Source organism: Ziziphus jujuba, chromosome 8 (genome assembly GCF_031755915.1).
Source record: "Ziziphus jujuba cultivar Dongzao chromosome 8, ASM3175591v1".
Classification (NCBI taxonomy): Eukaryota; Viridiplantae; Streptophyta; class Magnoliopsida; order Rosales; family Rhamnaceae; genus Ziziphus; species Ziziphus jujuba.
In genome coordinates, this window is record NC_083386.1 from 20,806,229 (window position 1) to 20,825,870 (window position 19,642).

Genomic DNA, 19,642 nt, shown 5'->3' on the forward strand with positions numbered 1-19,642 from the left:
TATTTTGATTTAAATATATATTTTTTTAATGACAATAACGGTGATTAATAGTCCCACTTCATCAATATTTAAATATAATTTGATCCAATTTAGGCTTTTGAGTTTTGAAAATTTTACTGTTATCTTATTTAAGGCCCTTTTAACCAGAAAAATCTGATTGAATCAAATGCAACAAATTTAAACTGTAAAATTTTAACAAAAATGTATTAAATTACAATTAGTCCTTATTATAGAAATAAATTTGGTAATTAAATCAAGATACAAATTATAAATTGCTTTTAGCACTCCATACAACAAATTACAATTTGGGAATGGAAGATACCATAGGATGTTATTCTATGTATTTAGATTCTATTTTTCAATGCATCTATTTATATTTTCTAATTTTTTTTTTTTACTCTTATAATATGATATTTATATGTTCATTTCCTATATTTACTAAAATTGAAACGATATGGGAGAGATTATGTTGCCTAGACCAATCGCATCCTGCCTATATCAATCATTACAGCAAAATAAAAAGAAGGGAAAGAATGCTTCAGAGGTCAGCATGCATATGGATTTCGAAGACTTTGAAATGGACTTTTTTCTAAATTAAATTTTGGTTGGAAAATTATTGGTTATAAGAACGAAAAGAATAAAGGTCATCTTTTTGCGGTAAATTATGATTCATTGACCAGACAAAAGGGAATGTTGTCATATTTTGATTATATATAGAAAGAAAGGTGTTACCCAATCATATTCACATGTAATAAAATATTAAAAGACATGTTCACATCTTATCTTGGTTTCAGAAATATGCACTAACTTTCACAAACCATGTAGCTCATGCCACTTTCACATCATGTTTTTCTCAATTTTGTACCATTTTTTATATTATTATTATCTAAATATTATATATAATTTTCCCTAAAAACAGATCATTCATTCACTTTTACCAAATATGTATAAATTTGACCCATTTTTATTTTGTTATTATTGTTTTTTTTTTAATGGGTGCTTCAATAGCTGTTATGAAGATTCCTCAAATTACAGGAATCCTCTAAACAGCTCAAAAGAAGTGTGAACAAAAAATTGATTCCACCTACAACAACTCAATAGGGTCTAATTAGCTCATTTTTATCATTTCAAAAAAAAAAAAAAAAAAAACTTTGTTTTTGAGGTTATTGGTGTAATCATAGCTGTTGGTTCAGATGAGAACATTTTGTAAGGTATATGATATTTAATTATGTTGCTTGGTATTTAAAAAAATTATTTGTCAAATACTGTAAAGAAGAGTCATAGATACACAATCTTGTGGGAATCCAATTACCAAAAAATCTTGTGGGAACCCATTTATAATAAATACTCAGCTGAAACCTGTAATCAAATGTAATCATTTTATTTTTGAAGCTATTAAAAAAAAAAAAACAAAAAAAACAAAAAATATGATCATTTTCTTAGCATAATAAGTAGGTGCTTACATGTGAAATTGTGCCTTATTAGAGGTACAAATTATCACGACTACTGCTTTATTTTGAAGCATTCAAACATGCCAGGTGTTTCACACCCGGTATAGAAAAGACGTTTCAAATACGTATTTTTATACATTATTATTATTGTTATTTTTAATTTGTGCACATTTTCTTTGCTCCAAGTAGAAGAAAAATTAGTATATATAACTTAGAAATTCAACATTTTCTACATAGCTTGTATTATGATCTTTAAGATTCTCGTTTGCTGCAAAGTGAATGAAAACCATAACTTTGAATAGTTTCTTTTAAAGATCAAACTTAAGCCTAGAATGATGAAGAAAAAGGAAAAAAAGAAAATTCAGCTAAGACATTAAAGATTTGACCAAAGTTTGGTATTAAGATTGAGAAAAGTTGCAAAAATAACTAGAAGTTTCGATCATCTAGTGAAATTTTATACGACAATACCAAATCTGTAGACATGAAAACAAAGTTAAAAAAAAAAAAAATGCAATTTTCAAAACAGCTTTGAAAATAAGTGATGCATATAAGAAAATGAAATTACAAACACCAAGAAAATGAGCAAGAAAAGTAAGCTAAGCAGCCCTCTAAGGATGTTGCTTTTTGTCACTGGCATGTAGACAAGCTTTTTAGGGGCATACAAAGCTGGAACAGAAACTTTTAGTGGATAACCAAAAGTCCCATACATAATGTCGGATTGCTAAGTTAAGACTCAATTCATGCTACACAAGTATCAACTTGACTAAGTTTATCCCTTTTGTCCACATGGCCATGGATACTGTTCTTTTGCCGGTTATTGTTGAATGCCAGACAATTTTCAAATGCACCAGCTCATAATTCATAGTTTTACCTAAACCATTTTCTAAGTTATATAAATGCTACCTGTAGAGTTTAACTAATAAAAAAATGTGGAAGCACATTTTTTTTTTTTTAGGAATCACTTCCTTTAAAAAAAAAAAAAAGTGTTTCAAATTGAATCATTTCCCAAAACCAACTGTAAATATCATCTTCTATTGGGTAATTCTGAATCAATATGTAATTAATGTACAAACTTTTGATCAAGATGCTAAATTAGGTTTCATTCATCCCAACGAGCAGTGACCATCTTTTTTATCCAATTCCAGGCAATGGTAGTGCCTTTAACTTTTGTCATCTATATCAAAGCCCAAGTATGTTACCAATTTGTTTGTTTATTTATTTGTTTTTTTGGAGAATAGAGAAGGTTGTGCAACCTTCAGTAGTAGACTAGGTCCACTCACATCGATCGGGCAATATAAGCCCATATATATATATATATATAGTTTTATAGTTATGACCAAGCCTCTACAGTGATGGAACTTGAATCTCTACCTTTATTATTGGAGTTTGAGTTCTTTATTAACCCATCAATTAGCACTTGGATCTATATATACCACATTTAAAGTTCCATAGATATGATCAAGTCTCCGATAAGGCGATGATGGAACTTAAACCTGTGTCTCTTATCAAAGTCCAATTTCCATACCAGCGCATCTATTAGCACCTATGCATGTTATCAATCTATTTGTTAGCACATGGGTGAAACATGAAATATGATAGAAGGAGGAAGTTGAACTTCTTGCAAATTTCAAGTTTCGTCAGAGTAATTGAGATGGAGATGCCGAACCACCATTTTAGCCTGCAGGGGAAGATTGGGAAAACTGGAGATGACCATTTTCCCCCCCTTTTTTTTTTCCCCTTATCTTTTTTCCATAGTCCATAGTTGGAAGCTCCCACCCCCACTTATATCTACTGCGCATAAATAAACAAAAAGACAATACAAGAAAACGACTCTTTTGAAGATAAATTTCAACAAAAAACTATATATATGGAAATCAAATTTAACTTTCAAGCAGTTAACCATGATAATGACATTAGAACCACGTAATCCAGACCCCAGAATAATGACATCAGCAATTCTTATACTCTTACGAAACAAGCTAGCAGGCTAGCAGCCAAAGATTGTCAAGCTCTGCTAGTAGAGAGAGAGGCCAGTTAAATAACATATTGAGAAGCAATGAACGTATAAAATGCTAGTGATTCTTGATACAATTTTAAAAAGTTACAACAAGATATAAAAACATAGAAGAGAACTGCAAGCCTATAAACAAAGTTACACATGAATCAGAGATTTTTTTCCAACAAATGTATAAATACGTAAATGGTGTGCCTATATAACCATAAGATGCAGCATCTAAACCTTTTGATAAAACTAAAGAAATATGGTTTTCACCAACATCTGCACTGAAGTGAACTGAACTGAACTGGAACAAATTGATGCTGTACAGAAGCTAGAGTCTAACGAGGACATGCTGCGTTTGAACAGAACATTTAACGGGGTTTGCACAAGAAGAGTGGAATTTTCCCTCTCTACCTTTACTTCCTATGTCCAACCGGGTGAAGGAATTCCTTGCTTTTGAAACCATTCAGGCATGTGGAACCTATCATAGAGTGCAGGCCTAACGTCTTTCTGCTCAGATAGTTGCTTGATGAGGGGAAGAAGGACATCCAAAAGCTAATAAACAAAGAAAAAGAAAAATATCAATAGGTGCAAAGTAAGTTATAGTTGGCGAGGTGGCACTAAAATTTCAATGGTTTTAGATCCCTAACCTGGGTGTCATGCGGTTGCCCAGCAGAAAATGGAATGCATGGAATTCCGTTTACTGGCTGCAGCAAGAAGCTGAAAGGATTGTTGTCAACAATTACTATTCGACACATATCCTTTGTTATGCAGGAGAGATCCTTAACATGCTCACGATATTCTCTGTATAAACCAGCATCAAAGCAAAGGTTAACTAAACCAAACAACCAAGTTTTAGCTAAATGGAAATTTAAGAATATTATTTCCCCAAACAACAATATTTGAATGGATAACCAAGATGTGTATGATAGAAGAATGCGGGAGTATTTCAGAACAAAACATAATAAAAAATAGGCGAATAAAAGACATGAAAGTGCATGCATATTGCATATCAATATCTTTGAATTTTTAACAGGATTTTAACAATTCCTGAAGTTACCATAAATGATTCAACTTGAGTTAGTCACCCCCAAATAATGAGCCCTTTACAAAAATAACACAACATTAAATTGGACAAAAGTGCCAAATAGAAAGAACAAAAGTTTTATGGGATGGTTTGAGTAAAAAAAAAAAAAAAAAGTTTTATGGGATGGATAAACCAAATCCCAAGTGAGAAACAAAGGACTCTATTTAAAGTGCTCCTAGCCTCCTATTCCATTTTGACGAAATACCACGAATAGGACAATAGAATTTTTTAATCAACATAGTTTGAGGCTCGAGAAATTAGTTTCATATTCCACAGACAACTTTCACTAATAGAAAGCATTTGTACAAGCAAAGAAAGAGAGAAGTTTATTTCCAATTGAACATAGACTACTTTTAGTTACGCAAAATGACTATACATCTAATAACACCTCTAGCTCTTGATAACGAGATAAAATGCAGAAGTTAAATAATGATGAAATCAAGTTAAATGAGTCTGCAGAAAATACCCAGAGCCATCTCAAAGAGATTGGATTGTTTCTAGTAGAACCACCTTAAAATTTCTAATATTTTTCTTTAAAGTTATTTAGTTCCATATAAATGGTTTGCATGCTTGAACATAGAACAATAGCTGAACGTAATGTATAATATCTCATTGTATAATTTCCTGTTCTTGTTACTTACGGAATGAGATGTAATTATTAACGAACTTAATCAAATACTACCCATTAATAACCTTGCAAATATAAAAACTTCAAAAGGCTAGTTTGAACTACAATCCATCATCAGTCAGGCACACTCAGGCTAATTATACAGGCATTTATTAATTAATTACCATATCAGTCAACTTAAAAAGAAGCTTAAATTGCACAGTTTATTAGTTACATTATGTGGATATTTCTTATTACAAAATACTACGTGGATATCTGAAATAAAGATGCGACATTCATAACAATGAGATAAATACAGATTCAGGTTTCACTTCTGTAAGAAGGATAACAAAAAAGTGATACTACTTACGTGCTAGTTGTTGATGGCCGATAAAGTCGAAGAATGAATCGGTTTTCTGCATCTATTTTGTCAACAAGTGGTCTGGCATAACCTGTTCTTATTCAAAGACACATTATAACATTAGGAAAAAAAGGGTAACCCAACCCCCCCAACACCAAAAAGATAAAAAGACAAAGAAAATTGTAAAAATTGATGAGCAAACCTTCAAGACCAGCAGTAAACAGAACAAGATCAGCGAATTCACTGAGTTGTTTCAAGAATTCGTGCAACCCCGGACGCTCGAAAACAGTAACATAATTGACCTTTGGTTTTCCATCAGATTCCTTCAAAGTGCACCACATTAAGGTAAGAAACTTAAAATTTGAATTGCTAGCAATTTAATCGAATTTAAGACTATTGGGAAAAACCACCTTATCTGAAGAAATGCATTCAAGCTCAAACCAATTCAACCCAGCTTCTGTTGCTTGATTTCGAACACCAGGAGGCAAGCTTGAAGTCTCATATGCACAAACCAGAGTCTCATCCAAGTCGAGCACAACCTGTAAAAGCTCTTTTATCTTTCAGACCCATAAAACATTATTTTTTTTTTAAAAAAAAAACCACATCTCTTTTCTTCACTATTTGAATTACCCATTATTCTAATTTGTTGGTTAAGTAATTGTGCTTCCCAAGTAACCAAAATTTAACCAAAAGTGACAATCAAAGAAAGAATCATGTGCTTTGTCAAATCCAATGACCAAGGATGACTATTCTAAGTAGTTCAGTAACCACAAAAAGGCTATGAAGCTACGGCAAATCAAAATACAAAATTTATGCAAATATTCCAAGCAGTTAGTTACAACAGTAGAACAAACGGAAAAAAAAAAAAAAAAATTCTAAATTCAAACTTCTCGACAAAACCCAAATTTGAAATCGAATTAGAAAAGTACCTAAAAACTCTAAAATAAAAAATAATAAAAAAAAAAGCTGTACCTTGAGCCTGTCTATGGGGTCGTCGGAGACGGAATCTTTAACGTCGGTGATATCGACGGTGGAGGCGGCGGAAGAATCGAGCTCCGGCAGCTCGACGACCGGCAAGGGCTTGAAAGAAGGTGAAGAAGAAGAGGAAGAAGAAGAAGAGAGCAGAGGGAGGTGACCCAGAGCTCTAAGGATCTGAAGGAAGATCTGGAAGAAGAAGCCCAACCAGTTCAGTAGAGCTCTCCATACTTGCAGAGTTCTCGGCGAGTAAGCCACCTCGCCCTGAGTCAACTCAGCCATTGATTTGGCCGACTCAAACACGACGACGACGATGCTGATACCAGAGATAGCGATGACAAAAATTAGGATGCGCCTATGGTGCGCACGCTGTTAACGTGTACCTCTTCCTCACAGCTTGGTGTTTTTTTTTTTTTTTTTTTTAAATAATTTATGGATTATAATTTTCTCGAAAACCAATCAAAAAACTCTCTGTCTCTGTCTCTCTCTCTATCTCTCTCTATCTCTTCCTAGTTTTCTCGGCGATGGAGCTTCTTCGACGAAGTCTAGAGAGAGAAAGAGAAAGAGAGAGAGAGAGAGAGTGTGTGGTTTTGGGGGGAGTGCTGATTGTCCGCACGCTCAGTGAGCGAGTGGGCGAAATTTTGTGGGCTTGGAGGTCGGGAAGGTTGTCCAGAAATAGGTGTTTAAGGCAAAGAGATGGAAAGTGGAAGCACGCGCTGAAAGCGAGAGTGGGTCGTGAAGAAAGTTCAAAAAAAAAAAAAAAAAAGGCGGAGAAAAGTGAGAAAAGAAAGAACGAAGGTAGCAGCCTCAGAGGGGATATTGAATCCTAATCCGCCAATCACATAAGACAACCTTTGGTTCTTTTCTTTCTCAAAGACCAACGTTCTTGTCGTCTCTTTTTTTTTTTTTTTTTTTTTTTAATTACCATTCTCTATCTTTTTCTGTTTTATAATTTTATAATAAAAAAAGTTAAAAGAGATTAAAAAATTTCAGAATTATACTTTTGGGTTAAAACCACATATAACCCTACACCATAGTTTTAAAAAAAAAAAAAAAACTACACTATGTGTATGTTTAATTTAGTTTCAAAGCAATCTGACTTTTCTTTTTTTCTTTTTTTTCTTTTTTTTAATTGAAGTACAAAATACAAAAGATGTAATTAGTTAGAATAAAGCGTAATGAATGAAGTCGCATCCTCTGTTCCTCTTAGTGAGTCTCCAAAACCTATTCCACCAACCAATGAATGCCACAATATTTAAATTTTTTTTCTCATCTTTTACTGTTTTTTTATTCTATTTAGTTTTTTTGGGTTAGGGAAGTTCCATTAGTCTTCCGACTCATTTCATCTTTGAATATTCCTTAATTCCTCCTTCTACGACAGCTAGAAGAAAAAAACATTCGAAAGTGGAATTTATTTGCAAGGTGACCTATATAGTTTTGGATTTTCTTCATTTTAAGCTTTTTTTCTTTCTTTTTTTTTGGTGATTTTAAGACTTGGGCATGGTATGATTCAGAGTAAAAAACCATGTAAAACTATAATTATTACATAGTGACTTTCAATTTAGATGGACTTTTATTACTCAAAGACATACAATAGTGCAAATAAGTAGGTGACAAATCATAGATATATAGCAGTACTTCTCGGTTTAATGGAATATGCAGGCTGAATGAGTTGGTATTTTATTTTATTTTATTTTATTATGGGTATGATTATGAATGCCCAAGAGATTTGATTAATTCAAGCCATAAATAGCCAATATACACATATTTTGGCAGAGTTGATCGACTGGTGATTTTGAGAGCAAATTAGAAAAAAGACAAAACGGAATTGAAACTAACTTCTGTTTTACTTTACAAATTTTTGAGTAAAATGTTTTAAGTTTAATTAGAAAGACAGGAGTAAAGATAAGATAATTGGACAGAGGATTATGATCCGTAATAAACCTAGTACTTGGTTTTACTTTTTGGATGTAAAATTTGTTTTTATCTGTTTTACTTTTTGGTAAATGCAAAAAATTTGTTTACTTATTTATTTTTTTGTTTTTTGTTTTTTGTTTTGTTTTTTTTTTATTATATTTGGTGAAAATTATTTTATTCGTTTCTACTTTCTTTATTATCAAAAAGAGTTTATGCCTAAAAGTAAATCCACATGTTTTTATCTTCATGAATTGCCACGTTTAACAATTCCGTTAGAAATAATATTATATGGAAAGCTTTGCCCATGCTTTAAAATTAATTATTAGTGTTTTAAAAAAATATATATATTATTTATTAATGTCTGATAAATTGTTCTATCAAGTTTTTAATTATAATTGACCAAGTTACATAAACAATATACAGTATAAAAAATTATTGTCTTTAAGAATAAAAAACTGTAAAATAATAATAATTATTTATAGTATGTCTAAACTAGTTATGTACATGTTAATTAATCATTATGTTAAAAAAAAAAAAAAACCTAACTGAATGATACTTTATCATATTTCAAGTTGCAAAAATTGTTTAAAATAAGAGTATAAAAACCATAATATTTTATTCGAACACAACTCAATATTGATTTTACAAGATGAGTTTTTATTGTCTTTTCCAATATGTGGTCATTTGTCATACAAATTCCCCAACTGAACAAAGAGGGGGGAAAAAAAAAAATGGCATAACATTTTGGACCAAGAAAAAAAAATGTACATGTTAATTACCAAATGAATGTGAATATGATAAAGTAACAAAAAGCATGTACACAAACGTCAAAACTGAAAATTGGAAATGTTTCTTACCACTTTTCTACTCACAGAGAAGCCATTAGATCCCTCAGTTGTGCTCTCTTGAAAATTGACAAAGCCAGCCTTTTTTTTTTTTTTGGTTGTGTTTTCCACAACTTCATCAAGATTTTTACTCATACACATGGGAAAGCCATGGATGTTCTAGTGCTTCCTTCGCAGTTGGGCGCCTCTCTGGATCGATTTCGAGTAAGCTTCTAATGAAATCAATGAACCCAACGTCAGTGACTCGAAGGTGACTCTCCAAGGAGGATTCCTCAGGAATTATATATTCCAATTGGTTTGTCTCCTGTGCAAGATAAGATAGATAAAAGTTCAAAATATATTTAAAATCTCAGGCATAAAAGATTCCATGCTGGTGTATTGAAATACTTAAAAGTCATCATTTAATAAGCCTTGATCAGTCCCATTAAAATATATCCCATTTGGTCTGCCTCTTTTCCTCCACAAAAGAATAAAGAATTCCATGATACTTATTAAGACAAACCAGATATATATATATAAAGAAGTTCTAAAATTGCTAAGCCAAACATTTTGCTTCTTTCACCGAAACAAAAGATGTGAGCTAGCAATAGCATCTTGAAATTCTCGAATGTAGACAGCGAGGACGGTTTAGGATTTTCCAAACAGAACAAGATAAGTAGACTCTCGCTGATAACCAAAGAGGGAGGGAGAGATGTAGGATGTTAACCTCATTTATATGATACAGATCATATTCTTCTGTGAAGTACTTAGGTGTCTCTTGGCCTCTCTCTAACATATGCAGTTCAATAGGACCAAGCATCCCAATCATGCGTGCAAGGATCATGACAACCGCATCATTCAGAAACAGAACCTGTTTTTAAGAATTAAGAAATGAATTAGTACTCCGAATAAATAGCCTAAGGAACAATTCTTGAATGTAAAGTCAAGTCCAAACAGCATCATAATGAGAAGCTATGAATAGAACTAAGACATTTCCAGGATATACAAGCCTAGTGATCTCCTATGTCATGATATAACAATTCTAGCAAATTCAGTATCATGAATTAGAAAAATGTAATAATAAATTTATTGTAATGAAAGAGCAATGCAGATTGAACACATACTTCCCCAGAGCATAACTCAGCCAAGATACAGCCAAGTGACCACATGTCAATCCTCTGATCATAAGGCAGGCCTAGGATGACTTCAGGAGCTCTGTATGAACGAGACTGCACATATAGGCACAAATTGTCAGTGTGAAAGCAACTACTTCCGAGATCAATGACCTTTATTTCGCATCTGCTGTAACTTTTGATGAGAATATTTTCAGGCTTTAAATCGCAGTGAATAATTCCCAAGCGATGCAAATATTGCAATGCGTCTAAACATTGACGGGTTATCACCTGCAAAGAGTGCAATCAATAAGTTCCATGCCAGCAATGCTATAATTCTCTAATAGTTTGTTATGTCTCTGGATATTATCATCAAGAAGAAGTATCCTGTGTCATAATTATGAAGCATGTAAAGCTCTAGTACTGAAACTGTGGAGTTGTAACTTGCAACTTAAAACACACAGAGACAGATTTTTTTTTTTTTCACCAATACAAGCATCACAAAGCAATAGTGCAGTAAACACACCTGCAATCTTCTCATTGTAAAATAAGCTTCTCCACCAGATTCTTGATTGAATTTTTGAAATTCATACAAGTTTGCTCGAAGGAGTTCACAAACAATGAAAAGATGCTCCTGTTGATTTTTATTGAGAAGAAAACATTACCACAGTGAATGAATAATAGAATCACATGCTCATGTAAAATTTATTTTTTGAAATATAAATATCCAATCACCCAAAAATTTATGACTTGACGATGTCTGCGTCCTGGATAAATAAATTTGGAACACTTTTTAATTCATGTGTTATTTTCACATGGGACGGGACATAGTCACATACATACCTGATGATAGAAGTAGTCATAGAGTCGGAGAATGTGATGTGCATCTGCAGGATCATGCTTGTTTACAAGCTTCAGAAGTTTTATCTCATCTAAACTCTGATCGAAAAAATCTTTATCATTTTTTATAATCTTCAAGCAAACATCAATCCCTGTGTGAAGATCATGAGCCTGTACAACCTTACTGAAAGCCGCCGAACCTAAGTATTCAGTAATGTAATATCTGCCCGCAATAACAGAGTTTAGCACAACAGGCAGATCCTTATTCTCTTCAAATCCAGTCCTGTCACATGCCACAATAGATGAGTACATACTTATTAACCTCAAAATACACAAGCTTTGTCAATGCTCAAAAAGTTGTCACCTTGAGCTTGTTTAGCAAGTAGAGAATAACCAACAAACCTGTTTTTTCTGTGTATGATTCTTAGATCGAATACTTCATACTCGTCTTCACGGGTACCGTACATTAAAATCTCATCAGCAGGAATGTTGACACCATTTTCTGCTGCCTCTTGCTCATTGAGTTCTTTATTGATTTCATCATTCCCCACATCATAGTCGAAAATTCCATTCAGTATGAAATCTCTCTCTGTTACCTTAACATTTTGGTCAGAAGAACCTTTAGCAGAGTAGTTAGAACCCTTGTTTATACTTTTATGTGGATCTGTGTAAGGAATGTCATGGACAAGCTTTCCGAGAAAATCATTAGAATCGGTTTCTTTGATTAAGTAGTTGAAGGTTTCTGGATTTTCACTGCAGAATTCTCCGCCTCCTGTGCAACAATTGCTAAACGACGCTGAGCAACCATAGTGGGAACAAATCAAAGCATCTCCTTCGAAATCCTTTTCAAGCATATTCTTTTTATCAACCTGATAATAATCCATCAAAGGAACCTTACTTTCATCAACAACAGGAGCAACATTGAAAAGACATGTCTTGTCCAAGTAGTCAATGTCTAGTTCTGATCGGAATTTTTCAGATTTATGCTTCAAATCCAACAAGTTGTCACATTGATTATCTGTTTCAGTGCTCATGATGAACTTATCCTCACTTGGACAACCCAAGAAATCAGGCCCTTTAAATGAGGGAGTCATGAAATTTCCATCATCTTTCTCATCATACCAGAACAGGTCATTTTGCATATCAAAATCATGGCAATCGCGAGCTGTGCCAAATTGAGATAACCCTTCAGATGAAGCTTTGGAACTACCTTGAGTCGTTGATCGAATTCCATACGGATTTGTGAATTCTATTAAAAAAAAAAAAAAAAAATTAAAAGATTGAGACTTCTCAAATGTACTAAGTACCAACTAAAAGAAAAAGAGAAATGAAGCAAAAAACATCATCGGAAAACTTTCTTCTAATATCTTTTTTCTTAGAATTTAATATGATTAGAAATATATTAATATCAGAAGAGGTCTGCAGTTTGTGTACTCTAAATTCACTAGAAATACTGCAAACATGCATATCAAACAAATTTTAGTAACAGAAAAGGCAGGCACAGGTATGAAAATGTGTTTGATGTACCCCTTGACGATACCTTCATAGCAAATCCAAAAATTGGCAGCGATAAGGTACAGGTTTTGACAACTGGTTTTTTTGAATAATCATACAAGTGAGTGTGGTAACAAGAAGACAAAGCGAAAAAAGTCACAAAGATTCTATTTTCAAGAAAGAAAATAAATGATGGTAGAGAGTGAGACCATTTCCAATCAGGAATTTCCACCTAAAATAATTTTTTCACTGAAAATTCCTTAATACCAGCAAAACATACAAAGAGAAAAAGACAAAGAACCACATAGAATATATTGGCGGCATGGGAACTAAAAAGATTTGCTATAATCTTCATACTAAGAAAAACAATAAAATATTTGAATCTTTGTAAAGCTTTTGTGAATTGCTATTTGGTCATTTTACAGAAGGTGAAAACCGAATGCCACTAACATGAGAAAAGATCTGCCATTACAACTGAATCAAGCATGAATATAGAATGGAATAATCATTAAACATAAAAAAAAAAAAAAAAATCTTCCCTGATCAAACCGAAAGTCAAATAAACTTGGGCAATAATTTATCATCCATTAGAACCAAGAAAATAAAAAAGTAATAGTCAAAACTGAAACTCATCCACTCAAATTGATAATTTCTTAGCAAAACAGAGGAGATGTGAATTCATCTGTATTTTTTTTTTCATTAATTTAGAAATATAAAAACCATATACTTAAAAATTAAGAAGAAAACTAAACCAAACCAGACTTGAATTTCGATCAAGGTAAAAAACAAAGAGAAATTAAGCAGGTACCAGAAGAGCAAATTTCAGAAGTGGAAGAACCCAAGCTGACAAACTCATCCTCGGAAGACAAAGAGGTCGATCTCGATTGGTTCCCAGAGGGAATATCCGATCGGAGAGAAGTGGCCGGAATCCTCACCGGAGGTGGAGGTGGGACCATGGGGAACAAGAATTTCTCATAATCGAAAGAACCCAGATCACCCTTCTCGATCATATCAACTTTGAGAGCCGACTCTGCCTCCGAGAACCCATTCTTCCTCAAGAACTCCAACACAGACTCGACGTGTGAAACCGCAGCCATGGAATTGAGTGAGAGAGTTGAGTTGGTGTGCATGTGAATTGAGGAGTGTGGGAGGGATAAAAGTGGAAACTAGTGGCATAGCGCAGGGTTTGCATGCTTGTAAGAGAGAAACTTTCTCTTTCTATCTCCTACTTATTATGTATCTCTTTCTCTCTCTATATCTATACACCTCTATAGTTCTCTGTGGTGTGTTTCTATGTGTATGCGTGTGTTTTGCTGTAAACATGAAGCTAAAGGTCAGAGAGAGAGAGAGAGAGACAGAGGGTGGTCGCGTCTTACCAACTTCCAAAAGTGAGAGGCTAAGAGGTTTGAAGGCTTCTTTGGCCTCGTGGGACCCACTTTTTTTTTTTTTTTTTTTCAAAATTTCGTATACTTAGGAATTTTGCTCTGCTTCCACGTTGTATATTGTGGGTCCCATTTTTTATTTTTTAATTATTTTTTTATGGGTAAGAAGTCAAGGGTTCGTTTGAGGGACCATTTTCCTTGTTCACTTTTTTCTTTATTTTTTCCTGCTTTTTCCACCTTCCAGAAAACCTATTGTTTTTCCTTTTTCTTTATGCTACATCTGTTTTCTTTTTCTTTTTTTTCTTTTTTTTATTTTTTTAATATGACTTGTTTATTTATTCATTTAATATTAAAAATTGTTTGATTTAAGTTAACCAAAATCTCAAAACAGCCCCAAAAAAAAAAAAAAAAAAAAAAAGAAAAAAGAAAGGGAATTCCCTGTTCTAGATTGGAGTGAAGACATGTAGTAAAATTACTACCCAATAATATTATGATTTTGACAAAAGAATAATATGTTTTGACAGTGATTACTTTATTGGAAAACCATATATTAAGTTCAATTCACCTAAAACATTGATTGAATACTCTTACAAATTAAAATACCCTATTTTAAATTACACTATTCATTTTTTTTTTTATTCCACGTCTTGTTTGGCATAATAATTTGTAACATCAATGTGGTACACAAAAAAGCTACATGCAAAAGAATAGCAACCAAAGCAAAGTAGAGATGCTAAAAAGTTTTTTGCATGCCGTTTAAGTCATTTGTTTGGGTCATTCAATTTCAAGACAAAATAGTCAAAAAAAGAATGGAATTTAAAATTTTTAACTGGCTGTAAGAAAATAATAAATAATAATAATAATAATTAATAGAGTGAAAGTTACAGAATATGGAATAAAAAGGTAGCAATCTAATGTAGGGTCAATGACCCATATAAAAAGAAATAATAATTAATAAAAACGGTCCAATTGCTAATTGAAAGTGGTGTAACCTACCTTTCAATGAGGGGCAGTGAAATAAGCAATTCGAACCACCGCAGATAATAATGTTGTTTCTGCTATACCCACTCTCACATGCACGCAAACACACCCTTTTTTTCATTTTTATTTATTTTTTTATTTTTTTTATTCACTTTATGATTTCTTTTTCATGTCATCTTAAGCCGTATGATTGTGCTGTGTCTTTATCTTTTTCCTTTTTCCTTTTTTTTATTTTTTATTTTTTATTTTTATTTTTGGCTTTTCATTTTTGTGCTTTGTTATCTTTAATAATTTTTCATTCCCTTGTAGCCGTTGGTAATCCACCATGGGGTTTTGAATTGTTATGACAGTTTCTCTGAAATCTGGATATTTGATTAATATTTTTCAAATATTTAAGAATAAATGACTGAAAACCAAATAATGTTGAAGATTGGGAATGTAACGTTAAGTATAGAGTTTTTTTTGGGTCGACATGTTGAAAATTTCAATTTGATTGATGGGAGTTAGAATTACGTTGTTGTCATAAAATGGGTCAATCACCCACCATTTAATCAAGATGTTATTTCTTCCAAGCAACTCTAGTACAAGTTAAAAAGCTTCAAACTCAAAGGAAAGATTTATTTTTATTTTATTTTACCTTTTGAACATAAAAAAAAAAGTTAAAATATTGTTTTTTTTTTTGTCACTTAGTCCAATTTTTGGATTTTAGCTAATAAATTTAATAAAATTAAACATAAACACCGATTAAAACTGAAATAAAACAGTTTTTTAATAGAGTGATTTTAGTTATATAAAATTAATTTTATAAATTTCATTTGTCTAAAATACATAATAAGACTAAAATAAGAAAACCAATAGGTAAAGAGGCAATGCAACACATTTTATAATTCGATAAGTATAAAGCGTTTATAATTTATGACCTTAAGTGTTTTTAACTCTTAATTAAATTGTATATATATATATATATATATATGTACATGTACTTGCATACATTTTGTTTTTTTTTACCAATTTTGGACTTGATTAAGCACTCGACTTGCGCAAAAATTTAGAAGCAAAGTATTCAAATTTGCAATACTTCGATGGATTTTGTGAGTTTTACTTAAGTCTAATTTGTTGCATAGAAATGACTGTACAAACATACAAACAATTGATGTCATTTGAACCATATATATCAATTTAAGGAAACTAGAAGAAAAAAAAAATCAAGGAAGTAAAAATATTTGCTTTTCTTAATATACTTTCTCTTGTAGAAATAAAAGTAAAATATTTGCTTTTCTTAATATACTTTCTCTTGTAGAAATAATTTTTACTATACATCATGTGATTATTTTTTTGGAAAAAAAAAAACTATTTTAGGACCCAAATCCATTTGAACTCTAATTAAATTCAAGATAAGAGAGCTAGAATAACTTTTGTTTTCTAAAAAAAATAAAATAAAACTATTTTGTTGAGGTTTAACTCTATTCCAATATAAAATAAAAAAATAAATAATAAATAAATAATTTTTTGCTTGAAAAAAATTTAAAAAATGTCTTGTTGACTCACAATGTTAACCGGTTTTTTTTTTTTTTTCTTTTAATTTTCTCTGAGGTAATCTTTTTAAAAAATAAGTTCACAACTATGAAAATAAAATTATTTAAAATTTTAAAACTTTATTATTATTATTATTATCATTAAAACTCAAACTTTTTCTTTTTCTTTTTAAAGCAATCTCAAACTTCTTTTAATATTAGTAATAATGATATTGGTCCTTCGTTTTCCCTTTTTTTTTTTTTTTTTTTTTGGTTTTTTTTTGGGGGGGGGGGGGGGGTGTGTGAAATTGTTCCTTCATTCAAACAACCAAACAAGCCGGATCATATATTTTTTTGTTATTTATAATATATAATGATTCCATAACCCATTGGTAACCATTATTTATGAGGTCAGAGGCATCTTTTGGTGCCCACGTTTCGAAGCATCTACACCGATGCTGTGGAATATTTAAACGCAACAAAATTAAAAGTATATTTGATTTTCTATAATCCTCCCATTCAGACATGAAAATGAATAAAGTCTAGACAAAGAAATAAAGTCCAAACGCAGATTAGGTCATGATAGCTAATCTCAATCGAAAGGTGTAGTTTCATAGTATAATTGGTAATTACTAATACTATCATATTAAAGAAGACCAAAAAATGAAAAATACCATCATATTAAAGTCTAAACATTCACCTAATTAGGTTATGAGAGCATTACACATTTTTCATTTAGACGCTGTTTGTTATGATTTCTTATATTGTTTTTTGCCTTTGAAGTTCAAAAGCAATTTATAAAAATGTTTGAATAGTTTTATAGAATAAATTTCAAACTTTTACAATAGTTTTTAATTAACTGAATTGTAGTTTTTCAGAAAACTTCTCTTTAAAAAGCTGATGTTAAAGTTACTCTATATATATAATATTAAAAAGGGTACATTAAATAACGAAAATAAAATGAATTTTATAAAATTTTTACCGTTTAAATTATGACCAGCTTAAATTAGCAACCCCACTTTTTATATATTTTAATATTTTAATCTCTGCCTATTAATTATTTTTTAGAGTAATGCTGAACCTTCAAAATCCAAATACCATATTTTATCCCCAAAAAAAAAAAATAATAATAAATCCAAATACCATATTATCATATAGTAATGTTGATGTCTATGAAAATTCTAAATCATATTACAAAAAATTTGTCCACAATAAAAAAAAAAAAAAGTATAATTCCTTTAATAGAGAACCACGTGCTACTGTGGCAAAGCATGCATGTACAAATCGCATTAATTTCCTTGAAAAAGGGAACATTATTAAATTTATTATGGACATAATACAGGGGATATAACTTACGCCATAATCAAATGATTTTACCAAAAAAAAAAAAAAAGCATAATCATAATAATGCAGCTCGTTAACTATAATTAGTTTCTTCAAAAAAAAAAAAAAAAAAAAAAAACAATAATTAGTTCATTCGTCCTCAAGTCAAATGTAATTATAATTTTTTTCTTTACACAAAGAAAAGTACTTTTAAATTGATGGTATTATTAAAAAGGGTAAAACGTTTTATCAGCTAATAAATATATAAATAAATAACAAAGCAAAAGGTTAATGCATTGCAAAAATTTTTTCTAAGCACATCACAAAGTTGGCAATTGTACGTAACAAATTTCAAAATCAACATAATTAAAACTGCAGAGTCTAAAATACACAATTCTGAAAATAAAGAGTATCAAAAATATGCATTTAGTATTTTTTTTTTTTTTTTACAAATGATAGTGTGTCAATAATTAACAAATTATTGATCTTTTACACCACAGAGCAGGGGAAGTTTGGAAGGGAATTTTTTTTTTTTTCTTGTTAGCTATGCAAAATGTAGCCTCTTATTAGAAGATTTACTAATATAATTGATGATATCGTGAATAATAGAAAGAAAATTATTCCATCAGAGGGCGGAAATGGCACTAAATATACACTCAAATATGTGTTGTTTTGTATAAAATTGACTTATTCAACTAAAGAGCCCATTCCATATACAAACATATATATATATATATATATATATATATTGATAAGATTTATCATGAAAGCACTTAAAGATGGAATCCTAAGTTATTGGAGTTGCTAACTAGATTAATTATAAGAACTTGTGCAAAAACATTTAAAGAAGTATTGAATAATTTTATCGAGGAGGTATTTATCAATCAAGAGTACAAGAGTTTAGTTAAGGAATAATTAAAATTGATAACAATATTGAATATTGAAGGCTACAAATATCATGAAGGAGGCCAATGTTATGGGCAAATAGGTTATTTTTCAAAAACATGATGATGTGGCACTTTGATGACATGACATCTTTGGACATGTGGCATGACATGTAGTATCTAAATGGCTGTTCAATGTGGCTTGAAGAGAAAGAAATCAACTTGTTTCCTTTAAATCTGAATTATGTGCTTTACTTATCACTAATTTACTTATTCTCCAAGTTTTACAATTTTAGTTTTATTTTAAATTTAGTAAGCCTTTAATTTTTATTATGTTTTTAATTATTTTTAGCTGGACAGTTAATTGTTAACTAATTTCTTAATATTAATTTGTCATGTAATTAGTCACTTTCCTAAACTATAAAATATCTGATTAGTCAAATTTAAATTAAAAAATAAATTAGAATTTAAGGTTTAGAAAACATTGTTGACCAAATTTTTAAGATACTTTTGCCTATAAAAGGCTTCAATTTTGTTAATACAACAACTTATGATCTTCAACAAAAATTAATATTTGTGAAAGTTAAAAATTTTGGTTTTCTAACAATTATATTTTGAACTTTTCTTAACTTGAGAATTAAAGTTCAAGTCTTAGCTTATCAATAGGATATTTTTACAACCTTTTTATGGTGTCATTCATTCCATAAAATTTGAATCAATTAGACCGTAAAATATTAATTTGTACAAATTTAAATTGGATTGCTTAAGCTCGTATCATACACACCCACACCCACACCCACACCCACACACACACACACACACACACACACACACACATATATATATATATTTTAATAAATAATTTTGACAAATAATCTTAACCGTTAAAAT

General features: G+C 31.0%; 2 protein-coding genes across 2 annotated transcripts; both read right to left on the minus strand.

Annotated features, from left to right (window-relative positions):
• Positions 1–3,508: 3,508 nt before the first annotated feature.
• Positions 3,509–7,244, minus strand: LOC107413848 (uncharacterized). The gene is made up of 6 exons (XM_016021895.4): positions 6,478–7,244; positions 5,916–6,044; positions 5,708–5,828; positions 5,515–5,596; positions 4,101–4,254; positions 3,509–4,005 (listed from the first exon to the last, which is right to left on the minus strand). Exons 1-6 carry the CDS (start codon positions 6,760–6,762, stop codon positions 3,874–3,876), a joined length of 903 nt encoding a protein of 300 aa, XP_015877381.3. The 5' UTR covers positions 6,763–7,244; the 3' UTR covers positions 3,509–3,873.
• A 1,750-nt stretch (positions 7,245–8,994) lies between these two features.
• On the minus strand, positions 8,995–14,052 carry LOC107413850 (uncharacterized). Its single transcript, XM_025071873.3, has 7 exons — positions 13,476–14,052; positions 11,576–12,422; positions 11,177–11,456; positions 10,860–10,967; positions 10,346–10,624; positions 9,949–10,092; positions 8,995–9,546 (listed from the first exon to the last, which is right to left on the minus strand). The coding sequence occupies exons 1-7, from the start codon at positions 13,795–13,797 to the stop codon at positions 9,370–9,372; spliced, it is 2,157 nt and encodes a 718-aa protein (XP_024927641.3). The 5' UTR covers positions 13,798–14,052; the 3' UTR covers positions 8,995–9,369.
• Positions 14,053–19,642: the final 5,590 nt, after the last annotated feature.

Bases quoted from the DNA above. Each gene is read 5' to 3' on its own strand.
- LOC107413850 (XM_025071873.3), bottom strand. From the start codon at position 13,797: ATGCACACCAACTCAACTCTCTCACTCAATTCCATGGCTGCGGTTTCA. The intron at 12,423-13,475 runs GTACCTGCTTAA...TTTTTTTAATAG, and splicing joins TTCTGAAATTTGCTCTTCTG to AATTCACAAATCCGTATGGA. The intron at 9,547-9,948 runs GTTAACATCCTA...TATCTTGCACAG, and splicing joins ATCTGTATCATATAAATGAG to GAGACAAACCAATTGGAATA.
- LOC107413848 (XM_016021895.4), bottom strand. From the start codon at position 6,762: ATGGCTGAGTTGACTCAGGGCGAGGTGGCTTACTCGCCGAGAACTCTG. The intron at 6,045-6,477 runs GTACAGCTTTTT...GAGCTTTTACAG, and splicing joins ACCCCATAGACAGGCTCAAG to GTTGTGCTCGACTTGGATGA. The intron at 5,597-5,707 runs GTTTGCTCATCA...GAATAAGAACAG, and splicing joins GTTTACTGCTGGTCTTGAAG to GTTATGCCAGACCACTTGTT.